The sequence below is a fragment of the Rhinolophus sinicus genome, linkage group LG15 (genome assembly GCF_036562045.2).
Source record: "Rhinolophus sinicus isolate RSC01 linkage group LG15, ASM3656204v1, whole genome shotgun sequence".
Classification (NCBI taxonomy): Eukaryota; Metazoa; Chordata; class Mammalia; order Chiroptera; family Rhinolophidae; genus Rhinolophus; species Rhinolophus sinicus.
This window is the reverse complement of record NC_133764.1, coordinates 30585635-30607940: the sequence shown is the minus strand read 5'-3', so window position 1 is coordinate 30607940 and position 22306 is coordinate 30585635. Positions and strand designations below refer to the sequence as shown.

Here is a 22306-nt window from a genome sequence, read left to right as displayed (position 1 = left end):
CACAGGATCGTATCAAATATAGTCAGAATACTTACGATGTCGGGTGTTAGATTCTGTAGTAGCAAAGAGCACCCGAAACCGTCCACCAACAGGCCGCCCTGCCCCAGGGGTCCTTCCTCCCACCCCGTCTGGGTCCTTCCTCTTTTCCACTGTGGCCTCTCTCGCTGCCCTCAAGGTGCACCCCCCGCACCCCTATCTTTGAGCTGCATTCCTCAGGTTCCTAAATTACCCTCTCGCTCTCCTCTCCTCCTTCCGTGTCCAGACACCACTTCCTAGCCCTGCCAGTGAGATGAGCTCATGGACTGCTTAGGAAGAAAGTCTCTGAATGACAATTTCACATTAGAGTGTGAATTACGTCAAGTAGTATAATACTAACTTAACACATCAAGATGTCCACATCTTAAAAGAGGAGTTTGCTAACCCAAAGGCTTAGATGTTCCACTACAGATATTTGGGGGATGTGTGTGGATGTGTGGGGGTCCCTACTTCTTTCAACTGCAAGGTTGGTGTTGATGTGCTTAAAGCTGCCTTAACACCAACAGCAAAAAACAGGCACAGGCATAAAACCTTGCGTTTAAGGAATAGAGATTATATTTTTTACCATCACCGAAGTATTTAATTTTGGGTGCCTAACACCGTGGGCGCTATGCAGAAACCAGCAGTATGAGCTGCGAAACAAGAAGACAACCAAAGACAACCACGAAGCATTCATCATAAAACTTCATGACAGAATGAGGTCCCCAGGGACTGCGGCAGTCACAGATCCTCACAGAGGAGGGAGGCAGGACCTCGAACTGGTCTTGCTAATACCTGACAAGCGAAGGGGTGAAGAGGCTGTGGCGAGGAGGAAGGAACACAGCGTGAGGGAGGGCAGGATGGAGGCGCCCGCAGTACCCGCGGGGGACGTGGGCAGACCGGCCTGAGTAGAACACGGTGCGCGCGCGGTGTGAGGAACACGGCAAAACCTGGATGGGTTCTGACAGCCAGGCACAAGGGTTTGATCGTGACGAGACAAGCAACGCTCTAAATTCAATTTGGCAATGTGATATTGTGAGAATGAAAACATGATCACAAGGTATAAAATGAAAAAACAAAAAAGGCCTACTCCCCCCAAATAACCAGCTATCCATTTTGAGACCCATTCAGCCATTCAGGCAATTTTTATTTTTAATTATTTATTTTTTAAATAATTTTAATTTTTCAATTATAGTTGACACATGATATATTAGTTTCAAGTGTATAAAACAGGGATTAGCTATTTATATAACTTACGAAGTGATTGTCCCGATAAATCTAGTAACCACCTGACACCATACATATAGAGGGTGCCAAAAAATGCATACACATTTTAAGAAAGGAAAAAACTGTGTTAAAATTGTAATAATCTATACTGAAAACAAAAGATGAATACATGTCACGTTTGACTTCTGCAATTACAAGAGGTGCTCAAAGTGGTTACCATCAGCATAATTTTAATACAGGTTTTTCCTTTCTTAAAATGTGTATACAAGGGGCAGCTGGATGGCTCAGTTGGTTAGAGCACAAGCTCTGAACAACAGGGTTGCCGGTGCGATTCCCGCATGGGATGGTGGGCTGTGCCCACTGCAACTAAAGATTGAAAACAGCCACTGGATTTGGAGCTGAGCTGTGCCCTCCACAACTAGATTGAAGGACAACGGCTTGGAGCTGATGGGCCCTGGAGAAACACACTGCTCCCCAATATTCCCTAATAAAAATAAATTAAAAAAAAGAATGTGGGCTGGCCCGGTGGCTCAGGTGGTTGGAGCTCTGTGCTCCTAACTCCGAAGGCTGCCGGTTCGATTCCCTCATGGGCCAGTGGGCTCTCAACTACAAGGTTGCCAGTTCAAGTCCCACAGGGGATGGTGGGCTGTGCCCCCTGCAACTAGCAATGGCAACTGGACCTGGAGCTGAGATGCGCCCTCCACAACTAAGACTGAAAGGACAACAACTTGAAGCTGAACGGCACCCTCCACAACTAAGATTGAAAGGACAACTTGATTTGGAAAAAAAGTCCTGGAAGTACACACTGTTCCCCAATAAAGTCCTGTTCCCCTCCCCCCCCCCGAAAAAAAATCTTAAAAAAAAAAAAAAAGAATGCAGAAAGAAACACATTTGTACATTTGTTACTGGCGGGGGGGTTGGGGGAGATGTGAATACATTTCTTTGGCACCATCCGTAGTTATAATATTATTGAATATACTTTAAGCTATACTTTATATCCCCATGACTATATTTTTTTTGCTATTTATAACCATGTATTTTTAAATTTTGTGTTTTTCCTCCTACATAAATTTTTAAAAATATTTTTATTAAAATACAGCAAATGTACAATATTAGTTCCAGGCATATAAAATAGTTATCCAATACTTCCATACCTAAAGAAGTGATCACCCTAAGTCCAGCAACCATCTGACACTGTACCACGTTATCACAATATTATTGACTAACATTCCCTGTGCTGTACATTACATCCCCATGATGTATTTGTTTTACAGGCATTTTGAAATGTATGCCATTTTGCCTTCTTTTCACTTACTACATATTGGCAATCTTGTCTCATTTTCATAGAGATCTACTTCGTTCTTCTAAAATGCCCTTCTAACATTCCATTGTCTGAATGTACCATGATTTATTTTCTTCCCTAGCGTTTTGCTCAAATAACGCGACAAAGATATTGTATATCCTTGCAAGTATATCCATGGCGTCAATTCCTATTAGTGGAAATGCTGGACCAAAAGTGATGTGCACTTAAAATGGCAGTAGATACCCCCCCTCACGCCCCCCCCTTGCCCCACGCCCTCCAAAGCGGCTGCACTGATTTATGACCCCGGCAAAAACTATCATTCGGTAGTTTTTCAACTTCAAGATTTATGCCCATCAGGTGGCAGCCAGGCCCTTCAAAATTTCATAGTTTTGATCTACATTTCTTTATTTGGCAATGAGAAATAAGCATATTTTTTACATGTTTGCTGGGTATTACTTTTTGTCTGTGAATTCTGTGTTCATATCCTTTGCTCTTTTTTCCCACTGGCTTGTTAGTCTTTTCCTACTGATTTCTAAGCATTCTTTCTAAGGCAGGGGAATCAGTCAGTGATTTCAGATCTTTCTGGCAGAGTTCTTCATACTGCACTGGAGCTCAGAGACTTTTGGCAGGGCCATCAGCTGAGAGGAGGCTGTTTTAAATCAATTGCAAGTTGAAAAGGGCTCTGAATAGGGTCATATCAGAGGAATAAGAAATGCATTCTAGGGCTCTGGTGGACTTGAGATAAACTGGGATAAAGGAAAGAAAGGACAGAGATGAGCCCAAAGTTTCTAACAGGAAACAGAATGGCTGGGGTAACCCTGACAGACTAGAAAGAAGAGCCAATTTGGAAGGGAAGACGATAATTCAATGCCATAGTTACTGAGTTTGAAATAGTGCATCCTACAAGAGAAGACGATTTACAGGCCGTGTGAGACGGAGGACCCACCAGGAATTAGGCTGAGGCTTCTGGGAGTCCTCTCTAGAGAAGTGACAGCTGAAGTCACAGCGGAGATGAGCTCAGCGTGGAAGGGAAAGGAGGAGGAAGGCCCAGGACACCGACCTGAGGTTCACCCATGAGGAGGAAGAGCTACCAGCAAAGGAGACAAGTAAAAGACGTATCATATAAACCAAGAGAAGAGTGAGTTTCTAGAGCGGGGGTTAGCAAACTATGGCCAGCAGGCCAAATTTGGAAGCCAGCTTGTTTTTGTAAATAAAGTTTTATTGGAACACAGACATGCCCACTTGTTGATATATTGTCTAAGGCCATTCATGCCATGAGCGACTGGGACATGGACCCTGTGCCCCGCAAAGCCTAACACATTTACTAGCCAGCCCTTGATAGAAAAAGCTCATTCTAGAAGGAAAATTGTTGGTCAATATAGTCAAATGTTTCATGGAGTTAGGGAATGATTAGAAGTGGGGAAACAACACTGTTATTTAGAGAAATGTTTACTTTGTAAACTTTCTGTATTATATTGAAATTAGGAAAGGGCCTTTAAGGGCATATTTGGAAAAGCTGAATCATATACACACCAGAAAAAGCAGAGCAAGCCATTGGTTGGTAGCCAGAAAGAGCAGCAAGGGGGACAGTGGAATGCCCTCGCCCCAACTGCCCGTTCACACCCTCCATGTGGCCAGGGCTGAGCATCACCATGACCACAGGCATTAGAGCGGGAGGTCAGTCTCATCAAGGAAACTGTCATAGCAGTGGTATGCTGCTGGTAAATGTTTAATAACTGCCTCTCAAAAGATACTTGTAGCAATGTGCAGTAATTTCCATGGTGCGTGTGTTCCAGCTGGCAGAATGGCTGACAATGCAGCAGTCGGCTCACTCAAGCCATTACAAGCTGGCACCAACACAACAACTGGGTGTTGCAGCCACCGATGCTAAAACTGGGGGGTGGAGTACAGGGAGAGAAGAGCAGGACGTTCCATTCTTTAGGACCAAATCATGAGAGGCAAGAGATCATATCATGATAGTTAAGTAGAAGCGGCATGAACCTCAACGTTGATAAATGGTGAGAGAGAGAAGGAGAGGTGGGTTAAGAGTCAGCAGAAACAGAACAGAAACCCAGCTTCTGCTCGAGAATGGGCAAACAGCCAATTAAATCAAGACATCACAAGATTATTTAATATAATGAATGTATTAAATCATTATCAAGTCTTCTAAAAATTAGGATTCTATATAATCAAGTGCTTCTGAATATGCACGTGTATGTAAATATATATATAATTACGTGTACGTGCACAAGTGAATCATTCAGACACAGTACGCATTCAGTCATTTTGGCTGTTGAGGCCTAAAAACAATTGTATATTTCAGTGCTCATTGTGTTCATCACACTGACTTTGAAGTAGTTTCTGATCATTTTAATTATTATAATTAGTTCGGAATTATTAAAGATTAAAATACTTCCAAATAGTTATTTGTTAATTTTTCTAAATACCAAGAAAACTAAATGGTGTCTGTTTGTTCCAATATTTGATTAACCAAAGCAATTCATATTTTGAACCATGCAATAATAAAATTAACCACATATAGTCATTTGTGACTTCCAAAGAGTAAGATTTAGCTAGCCATTGGTGAAAGAGAATCTGTTTTCACCTATACTCTTTCAATGACGCTTTTAGTCATTCATACATCCACTCATCAAACCCTAGTGATTCCCTGGTATATACAAGGCAGGGTGTCGGGAGCTAAAAATAGTTTTCTTAGTGCTTGAGGGATTTTGTCCACTGAACAAATAACCTTCAACTAGTCTTTAAATAAAAGAAAAATTTTCTAGAGAGCAGAATTGGAGGAAAGGTAAGGGGTAAAATACTCTGTTCATTTCTTCTCTGCTCACTTATTGTTTTTGCTTCTCCTTGCTCTAGGAAGCAAGGTCATAATTCACTGCCACAGAGTACCCACGCTTATCTTCCAGAGCATTCTTCCTGAAAAATGGCACTTATGCTTTATGTGACTGTGACTGAATGGCTGTCTTCCTTTCTGAGTGAACAGGGAAGCCTTCTTGGGTGGGATGGAAAATACATTTCTATTCTTAGCATTATTAATTCTAATTCAGGAGGGCACAAAGAAAATGCCACTTCCCTCTGCGCCCTTAGGATGTGCATGCAGGGGAGACAAGAATTAAATAATGAACAGGTCCCAAACAAAGCCATTTGATGCTTGGCACTGAGATTTCCTTCTGTTTCTCAATGCTACTAAAACCCCACAATGAGGTTTGTAATTTTATTCTTTGGAAAATGGATTCCTGTAAGCTTTTAGCAGTGAGAATTGCCCAATCTTATGAAATATTCTTTTTTCCCCCCTCAAGCCCTTCTGGTAACACAGACCAGATTTCTAGATGTCCTACTGGCAGCCGACCTTTTCTCGTGAACTCCAGTCAGTGGCCAAGGGAGAGAAGCATCAATGCTTTCAAACCTCTTTTCTATGCCTGCAAGCAAAAATTTTACAGCGTTTCTCCTTGATATGAAATCTCTGCTTGGACATCTGGCTTCACAGCGAGGAACTTTCAATACACTAGCTTCAAAGAAAGGGCTTAGCCCTGGTGGTGCAGTGATGGCAGGAGAATGTTCCACAGTCTTTCTATAGAAGTATTTCTAACAGTTTCCCCCAGTGAACTTCTGTGAGTTGAGAAGAGAGTGCTAACTAACGTTTAGATAACTTGGCTTCAGTGTACAGCCTTTCAGGGGCCTTTCCCTGGAGCATACAAATTATGGCCTCAGATAATTTATACAAGGTGTAGGGTATTTTATTAGAAGCTGCCTAATCAGGCAAAATATATCACTGTTACCACAAGACCTAAGTTATTTTCGCATATCTGCTTATAGCATCACAAAATATTTACAAGCTTGCTGCCATCAGTAAAATAATAAAGTGACATTATTAGTTTTCAGAGCCTTGATTTATGAGGGAACATCATTTATTTATTTATTCAGCATATTTCTAGCCCTTCCATTGAACCAAACATTGTGGTAAATGCTTGCTTTTAAGAAGCTTAGAATCTAGTTGGCGAGAAAGAGAACTTGTTGGTTAATCAAAACACAGTTCACAATCTCCTATCTGCAATCCTGATGTCCAAAGATCCTCTGAAAACTGCGAATTATTTCTGAGAGGTTGTGGTTAACTTGCGAGACAACAAAACCTGACTGATGATGCAAGGGTGTGTAGTCTCCACCTGTTCCCCTTATTGGGGATATTCATGCGTTTCCCCGTGTGTTTGTATGTGTGGGTACAGGGTGTTGTCCCACACGTCCTGGGGGATGAGGTGTAGGTACCATATCACCTTCCTAGAATCTGCAGATTCTGAGGTGCAGCACACACCCCACCCCCAAGGTTTTGGGTAAGGGGTTGCGGACCAGCAGTAAAGTGCAGTGAAAACTTCACCACAGGAATGAACACAGCGGGTACAAGCCTCTTGTTCTGACACTTCACAGAAGAGATGACATTTACACCTTGAGGGAAAGACTTTCCTCAGAGTTCCTGGGGTCACAGAGAGCACGGCACGGCGGTCGAGGACTGACCGTCGATGAGGGAGAGAGAATGGCAAGGTGTAGGCCAGCGGTTCTCAAAGGCTTTAGTGTCTGGACCCCTTTACACTCTTAAAAAATAAAGAACCCCAAAGAGGTTTTGGTTATCTGGATTATGTATCTATTGATATCTACCATATTAGAAATTAAAACTCAGGAATATTAAAACATGTGTTTATGAATTCATTTAAAAATAACAGTAGTCAAACCATTATGTGTGAACATAGATATCCTATTTTTTAATACAAAATAATTATTTTTCAAAGCAAAAAAAATTAGTGAGAGGAGTGGCTGTTTTATATTCTTGCACATCTTTCTAATGCCTGGCTTAACAGAAGGTGGGTGAATTCTCCTATCTGCTTGTGCATTCAATGTCTTGCAACATGTTGGTTGGGCCGAAGTGTAGGAAGACTAGTCTCACACAGATATAATAAGTTACTGGAAGAGAGAGGGATATTTGTACCCTTTTCAGATAGTTGTCAATATTCCTTGTGACTACATTAAAACTTGACAAACTATAGCTTCTTAAAAGCTAGTTGCAACGTAGAATCTGAAACTCTATCAGTGAACTCTGTATGCGGTTACAGTAAAATCTATTGGTCTCTTGTACTTTGAATGGACACTTACCCATGCATGGTTTTGTAACATCAGGTATCCGACATTTGGAAAACAGTGGTTCAGTGAGTTATTTAATCTTCCAAATGTTGATACATTTCATTATCTCCTTCCCCCTTTCCTCTCATTCACATCCTTAGTCATACCACTGATCTTATCAGAAAAATCTAAGTTTTGAGACGCTGTCAAGTTTACAATGAGGGTACAAGTTTTCCAAATTTCTAATTTTTGCTTAAAAGCTCCGATTTTATCGTTATAGTTAGTTGTCCTTGACATGTCAGGCTCACTTCCTTCATTTTTAAGAAAACTTTTGCTAGAATCTCAAATCTGAATAAGTATAGCTTGCCTGTCAATCATTCTTTCCAAGTGACTTGAGATCAGATCAGACTCAAACAAACGCTGAACCGCTTTTCCTTGAGACAACCATCCTACTTCAGCATGCAGAAGTGCTTTATGTGGACTTCTTATTATATTAAAAAGATGTGTTCTCCAGGGTTGAGATTGCTTCCTTTTCTAGAAGCATGACTACGAGTATTGTGGTGGTGAAGAAAACAATGACGACTGGCAGAGTTCAGTGTCAATGGCTTGTTGTACGCAAAGACACCAGCAGTTTTACCCACCGCTGCTTTTCATCAGTGCAAATGTGAACACCGTGAAAAAGGCAAGTGACATCTTCATGTGATTATGAAAATAGGTTTGACACCTGAAAGGTCTCAGAGACCCACACCAGTCTGAGGACACCACCTTGATAACCGCTGGTTTAGATCATGAAGTGTTTCATATGCCATGCTGGGAAGGGTGACTTTAGCCTGCAGCCAATGGAAAGCGACTGGTGGATTTTAAGTAGCAAACCACATGCTCTGTATTTTAGAAAGGTCACTTTATCAACGGTGCGAGGGACAGATTTAAGAGTATTGAGCTAGGGCAGTGATTCTACCCAGGGAGGATCGTAATGGGCGAGGTCGAAGATGATGGAAGTCTGACTAAGAAGGTAGGAACTAGTGACTGGAGAATGGGGTGTGAGTTTGGAGATATTCCGGCATTATTTCTAGGGATTGACCTAAGAGAGACGAGGGAGGGGAAGAATTCGTTCAAGGGGACTTCCAGAATCCAACTGGAGTGACTGGGTGGGTGACGATGGTGCTTGAATTCAGATAATCAATACAAGAAGAAGAGGTTGGGAGTAAAACAAGGGTGGGAGGACGATAAATTCAGCTGACGGTATGTCTTGTTTGAGCAGCTTATGGGCTGTCCAAGTGAAAATGTGTAATAGTAATTAGAAACGTGGGTTGAGAGCTCAGAAGAAATGTCTGGGTGGAGGTGGACATTCAAACTTCATTTGCGTGGATACTTTCATGAAGGGGGGGATCGTCTAGGGACAGCGCAAATAGAGAAAACAGAAGGGGTCTTGAGTAATGCCGGTGTTGGGAAGAGGAGACAGGGCATGGGGATGATGAAGAGGGTTCAGAATGGTGGATGAACCGGGTAAGTGCTGCAGGGGGGTGGGGAGTGTTTAGGGACGATACGGCGGATTAAGTCATTGCTCCTAGATGTGCATGGTCTCTCCGTAGAGTGGGTCTATCATTTCCCTGCCCACTGAGGTGAATGGGGATGAGGCTGAGGCCGCAGAGATTGTTTTCCTACCAATCCGTTTGCAATCCTGTAATCCACCACGAGGAGGGCACCCCAGACAGCTATTAGTCCAAGGAGACTGTGCAGACATGTGGAGTCAGGCCTGAACCCAATCTACAACCTGGAGTCAAACCCAGCCAATCTACAGCCTGCATCTGAGCTACGCCGGTGATCTATAGACATGTTGCGAGAAAAATAAATGTTTGTTACTATAAGTCACTGAGTTTGGGGATCGTTTCTTATGTAGCATTATTGTGGCAATAGTTGACTAACATAGGTTCCTTGCTAAATGTTATAAGGAGTCAAACAGACTTCTAAAGTTAGATGGTAGACTGAATTTCCTTCTTCTGGCACCAAACGAAGTGAGTAAATGACAATAGAAACTAGCAAAAGTGCACTAATGGTATATGTAATGGTAGACATAATACAAAAAAAAAAAAAAAAAGCCAAATAAACCCTCAAAGTCCTGTGCTCAAGGAAAGAAACATGATTCTGGAGCGCACTAGAGAGTTGCACAGTGACTCAACTTCAAAATCTGCCAATGTCCCCGAATCATCATTTTGTTATCAAAATCCTGAGAATCTTCATTAATATCACGCAATTTGGAGAGAAGAAAACTGTGAGTAGCCTCATCTTTTTCCTCTTCCGATTGAGAGAAGTAGAAATGGATGTGGTGGAGAAACAGGTAAATAGCAGGGCTATCTGTCTCTGAGGGATGTGAGGGTGCCAGCACGTCAGAAATACACACCAAATCGGGATAGTTCAAAGCCCAGAGGGATGGATATGAATGACCTCTTGCGTTTACATAGTGAGAACCCTGGAATGAAGGGAGAACAGCCGGCCCAACCAGGCTGCACACGTCTCTACTCCAGCTCTTCCTCCCCTTCCCTCAGGTTAGAGAAAATGCGGACACACCACACATCAATTTTGCTTAAAGAGAGGAGAGAATCACTAAGTTTCAGAAACATTTGCTATTTATGTCTAACATTTAGAGGTATCCTGGTTAATAACTGAACTTATCTCGGTTCATCTATTAAACTTACATGACAAAAACTTTCTTCAGGAATCCCTCAGAAGAAGCAAAGCATCTACACAGGGGACAAGTTAGTCTTGCTCCCCCAACCCCCCCAACATTAAATGCTAGATGAGCAATGTGTACAGTTCTCACGGAAACACATGTGAAGAAGAACACTGTTCCCCTCTAATATGTCATTCAAACATAAAGGTTAATTGGCAGAAATTGTTAGACAAGAAAAAACTCAGGGATGACAGTACCATGAATCTTGAAGAAACTGCTTTCCCATGAAACCCAGCCAATGAAGAACCGAATCAGAGTAAAAAGTTTGGGAATGAAGTTGATACAGTACGCGCAACATCCACTAGAGACAGCATGAGTGAAAAGTAAAGGTTATGGTGAAAGACAAATTATAAATATCATAAACCTGGACAGTGTAAAAATAATAATAATACCCCAGGCAGAAGGTGGTAAGGAGGGGTGATGGGCTCAAGTACGAGCATATTAATGTACTCATTGTTCAGCCAAAAATCAAATTCTGTCCAAAAGTTCAACAGTTCTTTCTGTTTCACTCTAGTTTCTTTCATCTGTTGAATTTAAGCAAAATTAACTTAAATGATTTTTTTCTACACTAAATAAAAATACAGACTCTAAAGTTTTATCCCTTTTTGTAAGTCTATCTGGCTTTCCTTCTCTTTTTCCCTTATATCTGAAATGCTGTTCACCCTAATGCTGTGATAGGGATTTCTGGGTGATGGGATTTGGGGTGACTTTAAGTATTTTTACCCCCCCCCCGCATTTTAAATTATTGATGAGCATATGCTATAATCCATTTTTACAAAAACAACAGAGAAGATTTTCTTTAAAAAAAAAGATGTCTGTAAATATGCCACAATGTTAATTAACGATGTTGATCCTGAGTGGTAGGAATATAGATGTATTTTCTTCTTTGTACTATTTTGTACAGGTAAGGAATGAATGGGAGATGAAAACGGGACATTTAGCATAACCAACTGTGGTGGATTGAAGATGGCCTCATAACCTCTGCCACTGAGAGGTGATGGCTGTTTCCCTCCCTGTGGTTCTGGGCTGGCCCTGGGACTTGTCTTGACCAATAGAATGTGCTGGAAGTGCCACTGTGAATCCGCCTATGGTAGCCTTAAGTGCCGTGCAGGTCTGCCTTCACCTCTTGGAACACTCCCTCTTAGGCGCCAGCTTCCATGGAAAAAGTCTGACCACCCAGAGAGCGAGGTCACATGCAGAGGGCCCGGGACCATCTTGGATGTTGCAGCCCCAGCCACGCTTCCTGCTGAATATCACCCCATGAGCGGCTCCAGCCAACGCTACACATTGAGCAGAACCACCCAGCCCATCCCTGCCTGCATTTCTGATACAAAGAAGTATGGGCACATAACATGGTTATTGCTTTAAACCACCACGTTTTGGAGTGGTTTGTTATGCAGCAAAGACAGCTCTTTTTAGAAGCTTGACTTGGAAGGTAAGGAATAAACTAAAGCAGTAAGTAAGTGATAAAGAGGATTTTTCCCCCCCTCTCAACTCTTTAAGATAGGCTATATATGACAGCATAAAAGATCCACTCAGAAGAATGCATTTGTTTTGATAACTCTCTCACACTCCAGGAACTCTGTTCTGTGAAAGATCGCACTTCCTCATTTCTTAGCAAGGATCCTGCCTGCTTATTGGCCTTGCAACTAACTGCCTTTCTCTTAATGTCCACTGGATTCCTTTGGCTGGTGGCTCCTCCCTTTTTACCAAACAACGTTTATTGTTTCTTATTGTAAAAGTGATGTTATAATTTAAAATATAGAGCTAAGATAAAAGAATAAAGTTACCACAAATTCCACCACTCAGAGGTATCCACCAGTAAAATTTTGATACGGTTCCAGTCATTTTTCTCTTTATAGGTACTTTTATTTGCAAAAATGACCTCATATGTACAAAATGTTCTGTGAACTGCATTTTCATTGAAAACTATCTTGTGAACATTTTCAATATCCTTAACTATCTCCTTCTCCAAAATCATTTTCAATATTGCATAGTTTTTAGTTTATGTGCTAAAAATAAAGTATAGAAAGGAGATAGAAAATGCTGGTATTGTGGCAGCCAAGCACGATAAGAGCTCAAGAAATACGTATTGGATAAATGAATGAGTGCTGGAATGAACATCTGTTTGGCTAAAGCTCAGTGCAACTCTTTCATTGCTGCCTCAGGGCAAGTTCTGGAAATGAGTCAAGGGCTAGGCACGGCTTTCAGGCCATTTAGTAGCAATGGATATAGCCAAATTATCCTCCAGAAATGTTTTATCAAGTTATACTACGCCAGACTGGTGGCCCTGTGAGTGAGTGGATTAGTAGATTACTTCCCACATCAACCTGGTTTGGTGGTTGCCAGAGGGTAAGGGGGGTGGGGGGTGGGTGGTGGGAGATGAGGGTAAGGGGGATCGAATATATGGTGATGGAAGGAGAACTGACTCTGGGTGATGAACACACAATGGGATTTATAGATGATGTAATACAGAATTGTACACCTGAAATCTATGTAATTTTACTAACAATTGTCACCTCAATAAATTTAATTAAAAAAAAAAAAGAATTACTTTAAGGAAAGCCCTATGTATCCACGGAAACACTGCAAGCTCTGGCAGAGTGAATACTAGGTTTGCTTTCATCCCCATTCTCCATCCCCAGCTTGAGAGCTCAGGTCCTCATCAACTCAGAAAGTGGCGTCAAGTACCTTTCACAGTTAGGAATGCACACTCTTTTTATAGAACTATTTACAACTAGTATTTAAATACAGTAATATTTAATGTTTCAAAATATTAGGTACATCCGAGCTTATTTTAATATATATGCAGACAAACGTATTTGGCTTCAGAAAACCACATACAAGTCTCACAGTGACTGTGTGTCTCTCTCTGTGTATGTCTATCTATGTATCTGTATGTTTAAAATGCTCCAATATAATTAGAACCTCCATTTCAAACAACTGTTGCAAAAGTGCTATTATGATCAGGCCGACAGAACATGAGAGAGGACATCCAGGCTCACTTTTGCACTTGGTCACTGACTCACTTTCATACACGGAACGTAGAGACTGAGGTATCAGGTGTAAGAGTTAATAGCTGAGGCTTTCAAGGCAAAAAGCCTGTGACTGGGACATGGCTCTGCCGGTCGTTTCGCAGCGTGACCTTGGGCTAGTCTTTTAACCTCAGAGCCTCAGTTTTCCCATTTGTAAGATGGGGATGATAGGTCCTCAGACAGATCACTGTAAGGCTTGAATGCCGTAATGGAACACGAGATGGATGAGACTTTGGCAGAGAGCCTGGTACATAATACATGGTGAATAAATATCAGCTATTATATCTATTTTTTGTGTGTGTGTGTGACATAACCTGAAAAAAAAGAAGGCAATGAGTGCTAATGAATTAATTATCAGTTAGTAAAAATCAAAAAATACCATTCACTTCATACATAATCTAAGTGAGTTAAGCAAACTGAACTATAGCTTGTCTACATTATAATTTTAATTATTTTCAGGTCCCTGTGGTACCTATGTTTTGGAGGTCATAAATATATATATTATATGTTGGAATATATTTTATATGTATGTTTATACACAAACACACACATACTGCCATCTTTTAAATTCAGCTTCTATTATTTGGTGGAAATTACTTTGTTGGAAATTAGGATCAGAATGGTTTTCCCTTTCAACAGGTAAATGGATTAAAACCGCAAAAATAAATAATTAAAAATAGGCAGTTACATTCATTATACTTCTTTCAAGATTTTTTTACTCTTTAAGAAACAATACAAGAAACTATGTGGTTATGAATTTACGTTTTTCCTTTTTGCTTCTATTGGGATTCAATTATTTATTTAAAATTTGGAAATTACCTACCACTTGGTATTTGGACATCACTGGAAAAGAAATTCACTTAAAATGAAAGTTTTATAGAACGAAAAGAATTTAAAGTATTCAACTCAGTTCATGCAAAGCAAAACAGTTATATAGATCGATGAGTACTTCCTGTGCATTTATACATGAAAAGAGCTTCAAAGATTTCTCTAAATTACCAAAATATGAAAAGGAAGCATCTTTTTTTGTCTCACATTGAATATGGGGGGGGGAGGAAGCTCACGGATGGAAATATATAGCAAAAATCTCATTAATAACAAAGTAAGTCCTCTCCTCTAAAGTGAGGAGGCTGCCTATAACGGCCTCCCTAGGTGTTGTCCATATCTTAAGGTTTTTTATTCTATTCAGTGTTATCCAGGCTTCAAGGGTACATGTAAAAGTCACTTACGTTAATACTAACTTTCCCCGAAATTACTGGGATGGCCTATAATGGGCTATAGAAGAGAATGATGGAGGGGTTTGGCAGAAAAGGTCAGTGATAAAACACAAATGTTTCTTTTATTTTTCTTTGCTTTGTATGATTACTCTAAATGCTTTAAGCATTGTTATAACACAGTAAAATCACTGAAAAATAATCTTTTGCTGGGAATTCTTTAAAACTTTTTTTTGTTCTCTTTTAAATCTTATTTATAAAGGTTTCCAGATGCTTATCCTCACAGATTAAACACAGCATGGTGTAGACACTTACAATAATATTCGCTGCTAGGAAGCCAAGAAAAAAACCACTTTGAGATCTAACTGCCTATCACCTAAAGAATCAGAGTCCAGGGAATTTTCTGTTGCTGTTAAAGGTGTGATTCTCTGAAGCCATTTGGAAACAACCGAGGTTCTCAGCAGCAACTCATCTACCCTGTATTATGTCAAAGCACATCAAATGGCTGGCATTCCTAACCTCAAACAGGTTATTTCTCATTATGCGAATACATAATGAAAGGATGTGGGCAAAGACGAGAATGTAAATTGGAAGCTGACTTCTGAAGTTATTAACCAGCAGTCCTGGGCTAGAGCAGTCATTCTAATTTCAAGAGACAGTTCCAAAGTGGTTCTCAAGAGAGAGGACAGGGTATTTTTCAAATATTTGTTCAACGTGAATGGACTAGGCTTGCCAAAAATGACTTTTTATGCTGGCATGTGATCTCTGAGAGGGAAATCAGCCTGAGTCACTGGATACATCAAAGGTAGAGTCCGGTGAATGGAATTACTGCAGGCTGTGTGAACAAGCCAAATACCTGCATTCATCTGCCCACTGCTGGGATTTTGGCCCTCCTTTTAATTACATTAAAGCAGCTGGTACCACTGGTTACTGAAGTCTTCAGATTACCTTGATTGCTCGGTCATTATCTCTAATCAGCTGCTGTTTCTCATCTTCAAACTTCTGTATAACATCCTGCAGCCGCCTTTCTGCAGCACGCCGCTGCTGGCTGTTTTCCTCTTTCAGAGAGGAAATGGTTGTCTGAAGTTCTGCTATGATCTAAAATGAAAACAGCATGCTATAACTTCACATTCTTCAGTGAGAGGCATCTATTTTATATGTATTTATGCTTAACAAAAGAATGGATTTGGCAAAACTCTATTCAACAAACTAAACATTTTCAATTAACATATCACACACTCTAATGCATGAAATTCCACACAATAAAAGACTGTAATAAAACTGTGAGTGGTGAAGAATTGCTGAACCAAATATATTTGGAAGACATTTCCACTATAACATTCCACAATATTTACTCATCAGAAGAACATCTGTGATCTCAAAAATATGAAACACGTCAGATTTTATTTTACTGAGAAATAGACTTATTAGAATGAAAAAAGCTCTTTTGCCTTTCATAATACTTTGCACTGTAATAAGCAAAGAAAATAACAGAGTTCATTCTTCATAGTTACCTAATTCTACACAGTGATTCTTGAGTATTCACTAATTTTTGTGCATTGGGCTAAGCACTTTAAGTTCCTATGTCATTTACTACTGGGAGACAAACATTATTGTCACCTCTCTTTTATGAATGGAGAAACAGAGGCATAGAAAGAGGTCCCACATTTTACGCTGTTGAAGATGACATCCCACCAAGGAGACAGGTAGGATTTGAATCCACAGCCAGATGAATTGCTGCACTAATCGGTGTCTCTAACTAGTCTACTTTGTTTTTCATTTAAACAAGGTTTGACAATGAAGAGTTTATTCTGACATAGTTCCAAATAGGTTGCTTTCTTCCTAAGTGATATCTATCCATGAAAGTTATTTGGGTCCAAAAAGTGTAATTTCAGAGGTTCCTGTCATCGTCTCTATATTTCAGAATCAGTTCTCTCCATAACTTGGTTCCCACCCAGTTCCCCAATCATCTGATGAAGGACCTTTGAATTTACTGGGCTTACTAACAGCCTTGCTTTTGCTCTGGTTTGGATGTATCCACTTCCTTTCAAATTCAATAGTGGTGACTTTTTAACAGCAGGAAATGGTTGTTTCTTCTAATAAAAGAAAGAACCTGAGTCTTTGGTTGGAATCTAATTCTTTTTGTTCTACGGGATGATGGTGGTTGGTGAGAAACATTGGACAAGTTATCGTTTCCGAGCTTAGTTTTTCCAACTATTATTTGATGACAACCACTGTATTTAGAGGTGAGCAAAACTAAATTACAGCACTATAAGGAAATAAATAGAAACTTCCTGGAGTCTCCCAAAAGCTAAGTCCTGGAAAAATATTAGTTGTTGCTAGTGACATAAATAATAACATATTTACAATAAAATATGGAGTATTTATGCTTTTAGAAGTGAGCAAACATGCTGTAACAAAGTTTCACATTTAGATTTGTAAATAATCAAATATTAATACAACTGAGAAATAAAGACAAAAATACTTAATAGCAGTAAGTTAATATTTTTAAATGCAAACTTGAACTTTCTTCTATGGGTAGAGGAATTCATTTACTGAGAATGAAGACGTTGTCATCTGTTTTTTGAATTTTGATTAAATGTTTCCAATCTAGCATCAATTCCATTAATCCTCACAGCACTTATAGGAAATAGGGAAGGTTAAATTCTTATAGTAAGTGTCAAAATCCGAGGCACAGAATAATCAACTCACTCACAGTCACAGAGCAAGAGGAGCCAGAGATAAGAAAGAGCCAGATTTCCTTGGCTCAACATGAAACTTAAGATTGGTATTTTATAAGAACACGGAGCCAAATAGTAAAAATAACTTACTCTTTTAATGACTATTGCAGTGTTCAAGTTGATTAAATTACAGTTTTGTAGAAGTGGTAAGTTTAATTCTATAATGTGTTCTCTGTGTGTGTGTGTGTGTGTGTGTGTGTGTGTTAGTTCTCTGCAATTTTATCACATGTATAGATTTATATATCCACCACCACAACCATGCAATACATTTTTAAAGTACAAAGTGATTTTGTTTCTTTAAAAGATAGTAAGATTTATGGGGCAGCCGGGTTAGCTCAGTTGGTTAGAGCACGATGCTCTTAACACCAGGGTTGCAGGTTCGATCCCCACATGGGCCAGTGTGAGCCGTGCCCTCCACAACTAGATTGAAACAACTACTTGACTTGGAGCTGATGGGTCCTGGAAAAACACACTTAAAAAGAAATAAAAGTAAAAAAAAAAATCACTTTGTATAAAAATAAATAAATAAATAAATAAATAAATAAATAAATAATAGTAAGATTTAGATTAGCTTTATAACTGACTGGAGATAAAAATATTTTGAGGTTCTTCAAATGACCACGAGGACATGAAACAGGGATCTCTCATTTTCAGAAGATTTATGACAATAGTACATCAAAAAGAAACCAATGCGGGTTTTTGAAGAAACTACAGCAAAGTCCAGGATGTTCTGAGGACAGCATCCTTGCTTTTGGGTGGAAAATGACACATTACGTTCTTCGGGGGGATAATGAGATTCTTTGGGGGAAATAATGAGCATCTCTATGAGAAGTTATTTTGAAAACTTATAAAGACGATATAGGGAGGGTGTCAAAACACTAAGGTGAGACACCTTGAATAGATAAATAGATAAACTGGTAGATAGACAGGGTCTCTCTCTGATGGAGAGAGAAATGGCTAAAATACGGATAATTTTTAAAAACAGATTTGAGATTTACTTTAAGGTTGAAAACTAATCATACTAACTAGATTGATGTGCTTTAGGTAAGGAACAAAACTAGGCTGCAGATATGGAGTATAAAACAATAATTTCATCTTAGCTCAGCACACATAACTAGGACTCAATAAATATTTAAGTAGTGGAACTATAATCATAATACACTAAAAAAAAATACCTGAAATATTATATGGAGATAATCCAGCCTTTTCATAGAATAATAATGTAAAAAGTTTCTGAGAGAAATGAAAACTAGCCTACACAATGATAATCAAACCCCACAAGTTTTCATTGAATCATAATTAAAAACCATAAGACAAAATACCACCATTCAACAAAATGTTTACCCTGTATTAGCTTCAGAGAAAGAACTGCATTAGAACATTTCCATATGAATATTAAAAATTAATATTTTGGGAAGGAAAAGGAGAGCAATTTGGAGCTGATGCTGTAAGCAACCTAACTCATGAAAACTATAATCGATACTAATTATTGTGAAGTAATTAAGACTTTGCATAAATGTTAGTGATCTCAGTAAATCTTAAACGTAACAGGATTCTAAATACAAGTTAAGATTTCATCTTTAACTCATTCTATTGTTTTTCAGGTCATAGTACAGTTTGAGATTTTTATAAAGCTCTTCTTTAAAATACAATAGACAGGGCATACTTGGGAAGGTGTGTGAACACTGCCTCATAAAATCAGTGGAAGAGTGGCTCCTCGGCACCGTTTGCATTCTGGGTGGCCACTCTGGAGCGTGACATGAAGGCTGGGGGGCAGGTGTCAGGTCTGCGGGAGAGGGCGTGGGGAGGCGGCCCTGGCAGTGGGTGGGCACTGCTGGCATTCCAGCTTCAGTATTCTCCACAACTACCTGTACTTAGACAAATGGCCACCAAGTGAGTCAGGTGAGTGGGAGAAAACCGCATTAAAACTGAAAGGCAAGGTTAATATGTAATATTAAGATAAGAAGAATAAATATGTGATTCTGATAGGATGCTATTTGGGAGTGTGCCCAGAGATGATGCAAACATGCCATCGTGAGGAACGTGAGAATCCCACGAGGGGCACAGTCCTGGGTATGACAACGGACTGTGTACATGGTCTATTATTAGGTCCTAAAAGCTTGATTAAATCTTAAAGATTAAGTAACTCCCTTTAAGGGAAAAAAATATTTAAAATATTTTCCAAATTTAACCGGATGATCTGGGTACCAATGCATTCATTAGTAATGCATTTACCTTATTACTTTTTTTTAGAGAGAGATTTTTAAAAACCTAACAAACAGTTAAGCAACTTTGCTTCTGGCATTCTCTTCAGCTTAGCTATGAGTTAGAGGTGCCAGGAAACTATCACTGGACAACAGAAAACGTCAATTCACCGTTCTGTTTTATAATGTTCATTTTTAAATACTGTATTTCTCTGAACTGACTTGATTGTCAACCACTGTTTCTCGTATTTAAAGATGAGCAAACAAAACATTATCAATGTGAGGCTGTCATCCTGCCATTTACGAGAAGGATGGATTATGTTTTATGATGTCATTATACCCTTTCTAAGATTTTTGTTTCTTTTTTGGTGTTGCACTGTCCTTTCACTTATGAAATGATGGTTATAGTACATGATACTAGTTGTTACTAATTGGTTTTTCCTCCTTCTCCTCTTCCTCCTCCTTCTTCATGTTTTTACTTGTGAAAATATTTAGCAACCCTTTGCCTCTCCAAATTTTGGAGGGAGATTTTTATCAATTCTTAAATACCCAACAATAAAAAGTTAAAAATAAATAATTTCTTGCTCTTTCCATGCCTTTTTTATTCCTCACTCCCTCCTTTCCTTTCTCTGTTGCAGTTTTAATACTACTATTAAAAGAGCTAACAATCATTAAATGCTTTGCTAGGTGCTTTGCTCTGTACTAAGCACTTTTTTGGCATTGTGCTACTTAATACTTAAAACTATCCTATGAAGTAAGTCTTACTCCCCCATTTTACAAATGAGGAAATTGAATTCCAGAGCAGGCAGGTAACTTGCTCAAGGTCATGTAAGTGGTAGGGCTGGTATTCAAATTCATGTCGGCTGGACTCCAAAGCTTAGGCTTTCTTCCACACTAACTTAGATTTAATTTGCTCTAATATGAACTAATCAGGCTTCTTCATACATTCCTTTAGATAAACTTAAATACTCCTGTTTACACTCTCATTATTTAAGCATTTTTTTGTTAGTTATCTTATATCTCACTTTCGGTCTGCCTCCCCCACTTAACATAAAGCAAAATAAGCAAAATGAAAGAGTATGCCAGCTGAGGATTTTCCATGTCTTAGTTTAAACTTTAACTTTTGGAGTAATAAGATTTCTTTTGATTATAAGAATCTTTCTCAGTGGATTAAAAAGGATATTTCCCATGTTGTTTCCTTAAGGAAGTCCTGCAATAATGGCAGTCAAGACAATCATCTTTTAAATAAACACATGACTCTTCACTCAAAGACTTTTTGCTTTCCTAATGGGATGTGGATTATATAACATACGCACGTTTTAGAAATAACTGTAGAATCAGAGACATTTCGTGATTATTCCGACCAAAGTTCTGCCATATTGAAAATGTGAGGAACTGGGCCAGGCTTGGGATAGCAAGGTTAAGAGCTTCTATTCCCAAGTCAGATCCAGGTTGGGTCCCAGCTTAGTTATTTGCTAATTTGTGTGACCTCACTTTTCTGAGTCTTCATTTTCTCAATTGGAAAAATGGGGCCAATCATAGTTCCTAACTCCAGAGTTGTTGAGAATGAAGACTGAATGAGTCAATATGGTTAGTGCCCCATAAAATTCTTGACTTTATTATTGTTTTGTTGTGTTGCTGTTACTTCCACCGTGTGGTAACTCATAAAATGGTACGTAAATTTCTGTTTTGTACCACATAGCACATGTACATGTAAAAACATTAAGAAAAGCTGATTTTAACAGTCATTAGTTATGATGTCCATTAAATTAAATGGCTTAAGCTATCCCTCTGTAAAATGAAAATTAGTATTTGTTTATTTAGAATTACTCATACAACTAAGGAATGCTTGGGATTCCCTAAATGATACCATGGGGTGTCATTATAACAACGTGTGCAGAAAAAGCACACTAAGCTTCATGTCAGGGAGAAACAAGCATTCAATTATTGGTCTTTTTTATCCTAAAACTATTATAGTAACAACATACAGCGAGATATGGGCGTAGGCACTTGTAATTCTTCTTTTTCCCCAAAGAAGTCCACAGTTGAATGGCTAATTTAACGCAGAATATTTGTTATTTTAAATTTTGTTGTTAAGCAGTCTTTAGAAAGTGCAGCAAAATGGAATATTGCAAAGAAGCACAGATGGTATCAGACTGCTTACATCACAAATGGAGGTGTGTGTGTCTCCTGCCCTTGTGAAATGTGTTTCAGCTTGTTCAAGTTGCACAGGCTAGTTTTACGACATCTGATTGTGCGTGCGTGTGTGTGTGTGTGTTCTCAAATGGTTCAATATGCTTAATTAAAAATTTTTAAATAAATAAATATTAAAAGCATATATTATTTATCCATATACCTATCAAAATGTGATACTAATCCACGAGAAACTGAAGAGAATAAGTTTAAATCTAAAGTACAAATGCTTTTATGTAGGTTTCTTTTTTGTTTGTTTTGGTTTCACTTCTTTTCACGTTCTTACCTGAGAAGATTTGGCAAGCTTCTGGGTATATTCCTTCTCAATCTGCTTCAGCCTGCTGTTGGCCTGAAAAACACACGTACATGAACACACACACACAGTGACCTGTGAGCTTGGTATCTCTTCCACATGCCTATCACCAGGCAGCTGGGACGGCTGCCAGCTGCACCGCCCTTCTGGAGCAGCCAGAAAACCACAGGGCTTGTCTTTGATCTAACGCCAACTATTCATCA

General features: G+C 39.2%; 1 protein-coding gene across 1 annotated transcript in view; it reads right to left on the bottom strand.

Annotated features, from left to right (window-relative positions):
• CEP112 (centrosomal protein 112) overlaps positions 1-22306 on the bottom strand; it is a 346080-nt gene that overhangs the window by 80195 nt on the left and 243579 nt on the right. The window contains exons 24-25 of the mRNA XM_074319364.1: positions 22077-22139; positions 15601-15750 (exon numbers count right to left, since the gene is read on the bottom strand). Of these exons, the coding sequence (XP_074175465.1) occupies positions 15601-15750; positions 22077-22139 (213 nt within the window). The remainder of the gene's footprint in view (positions 1-15600; positions 15751-22076; positions 22140-22306) is intronic.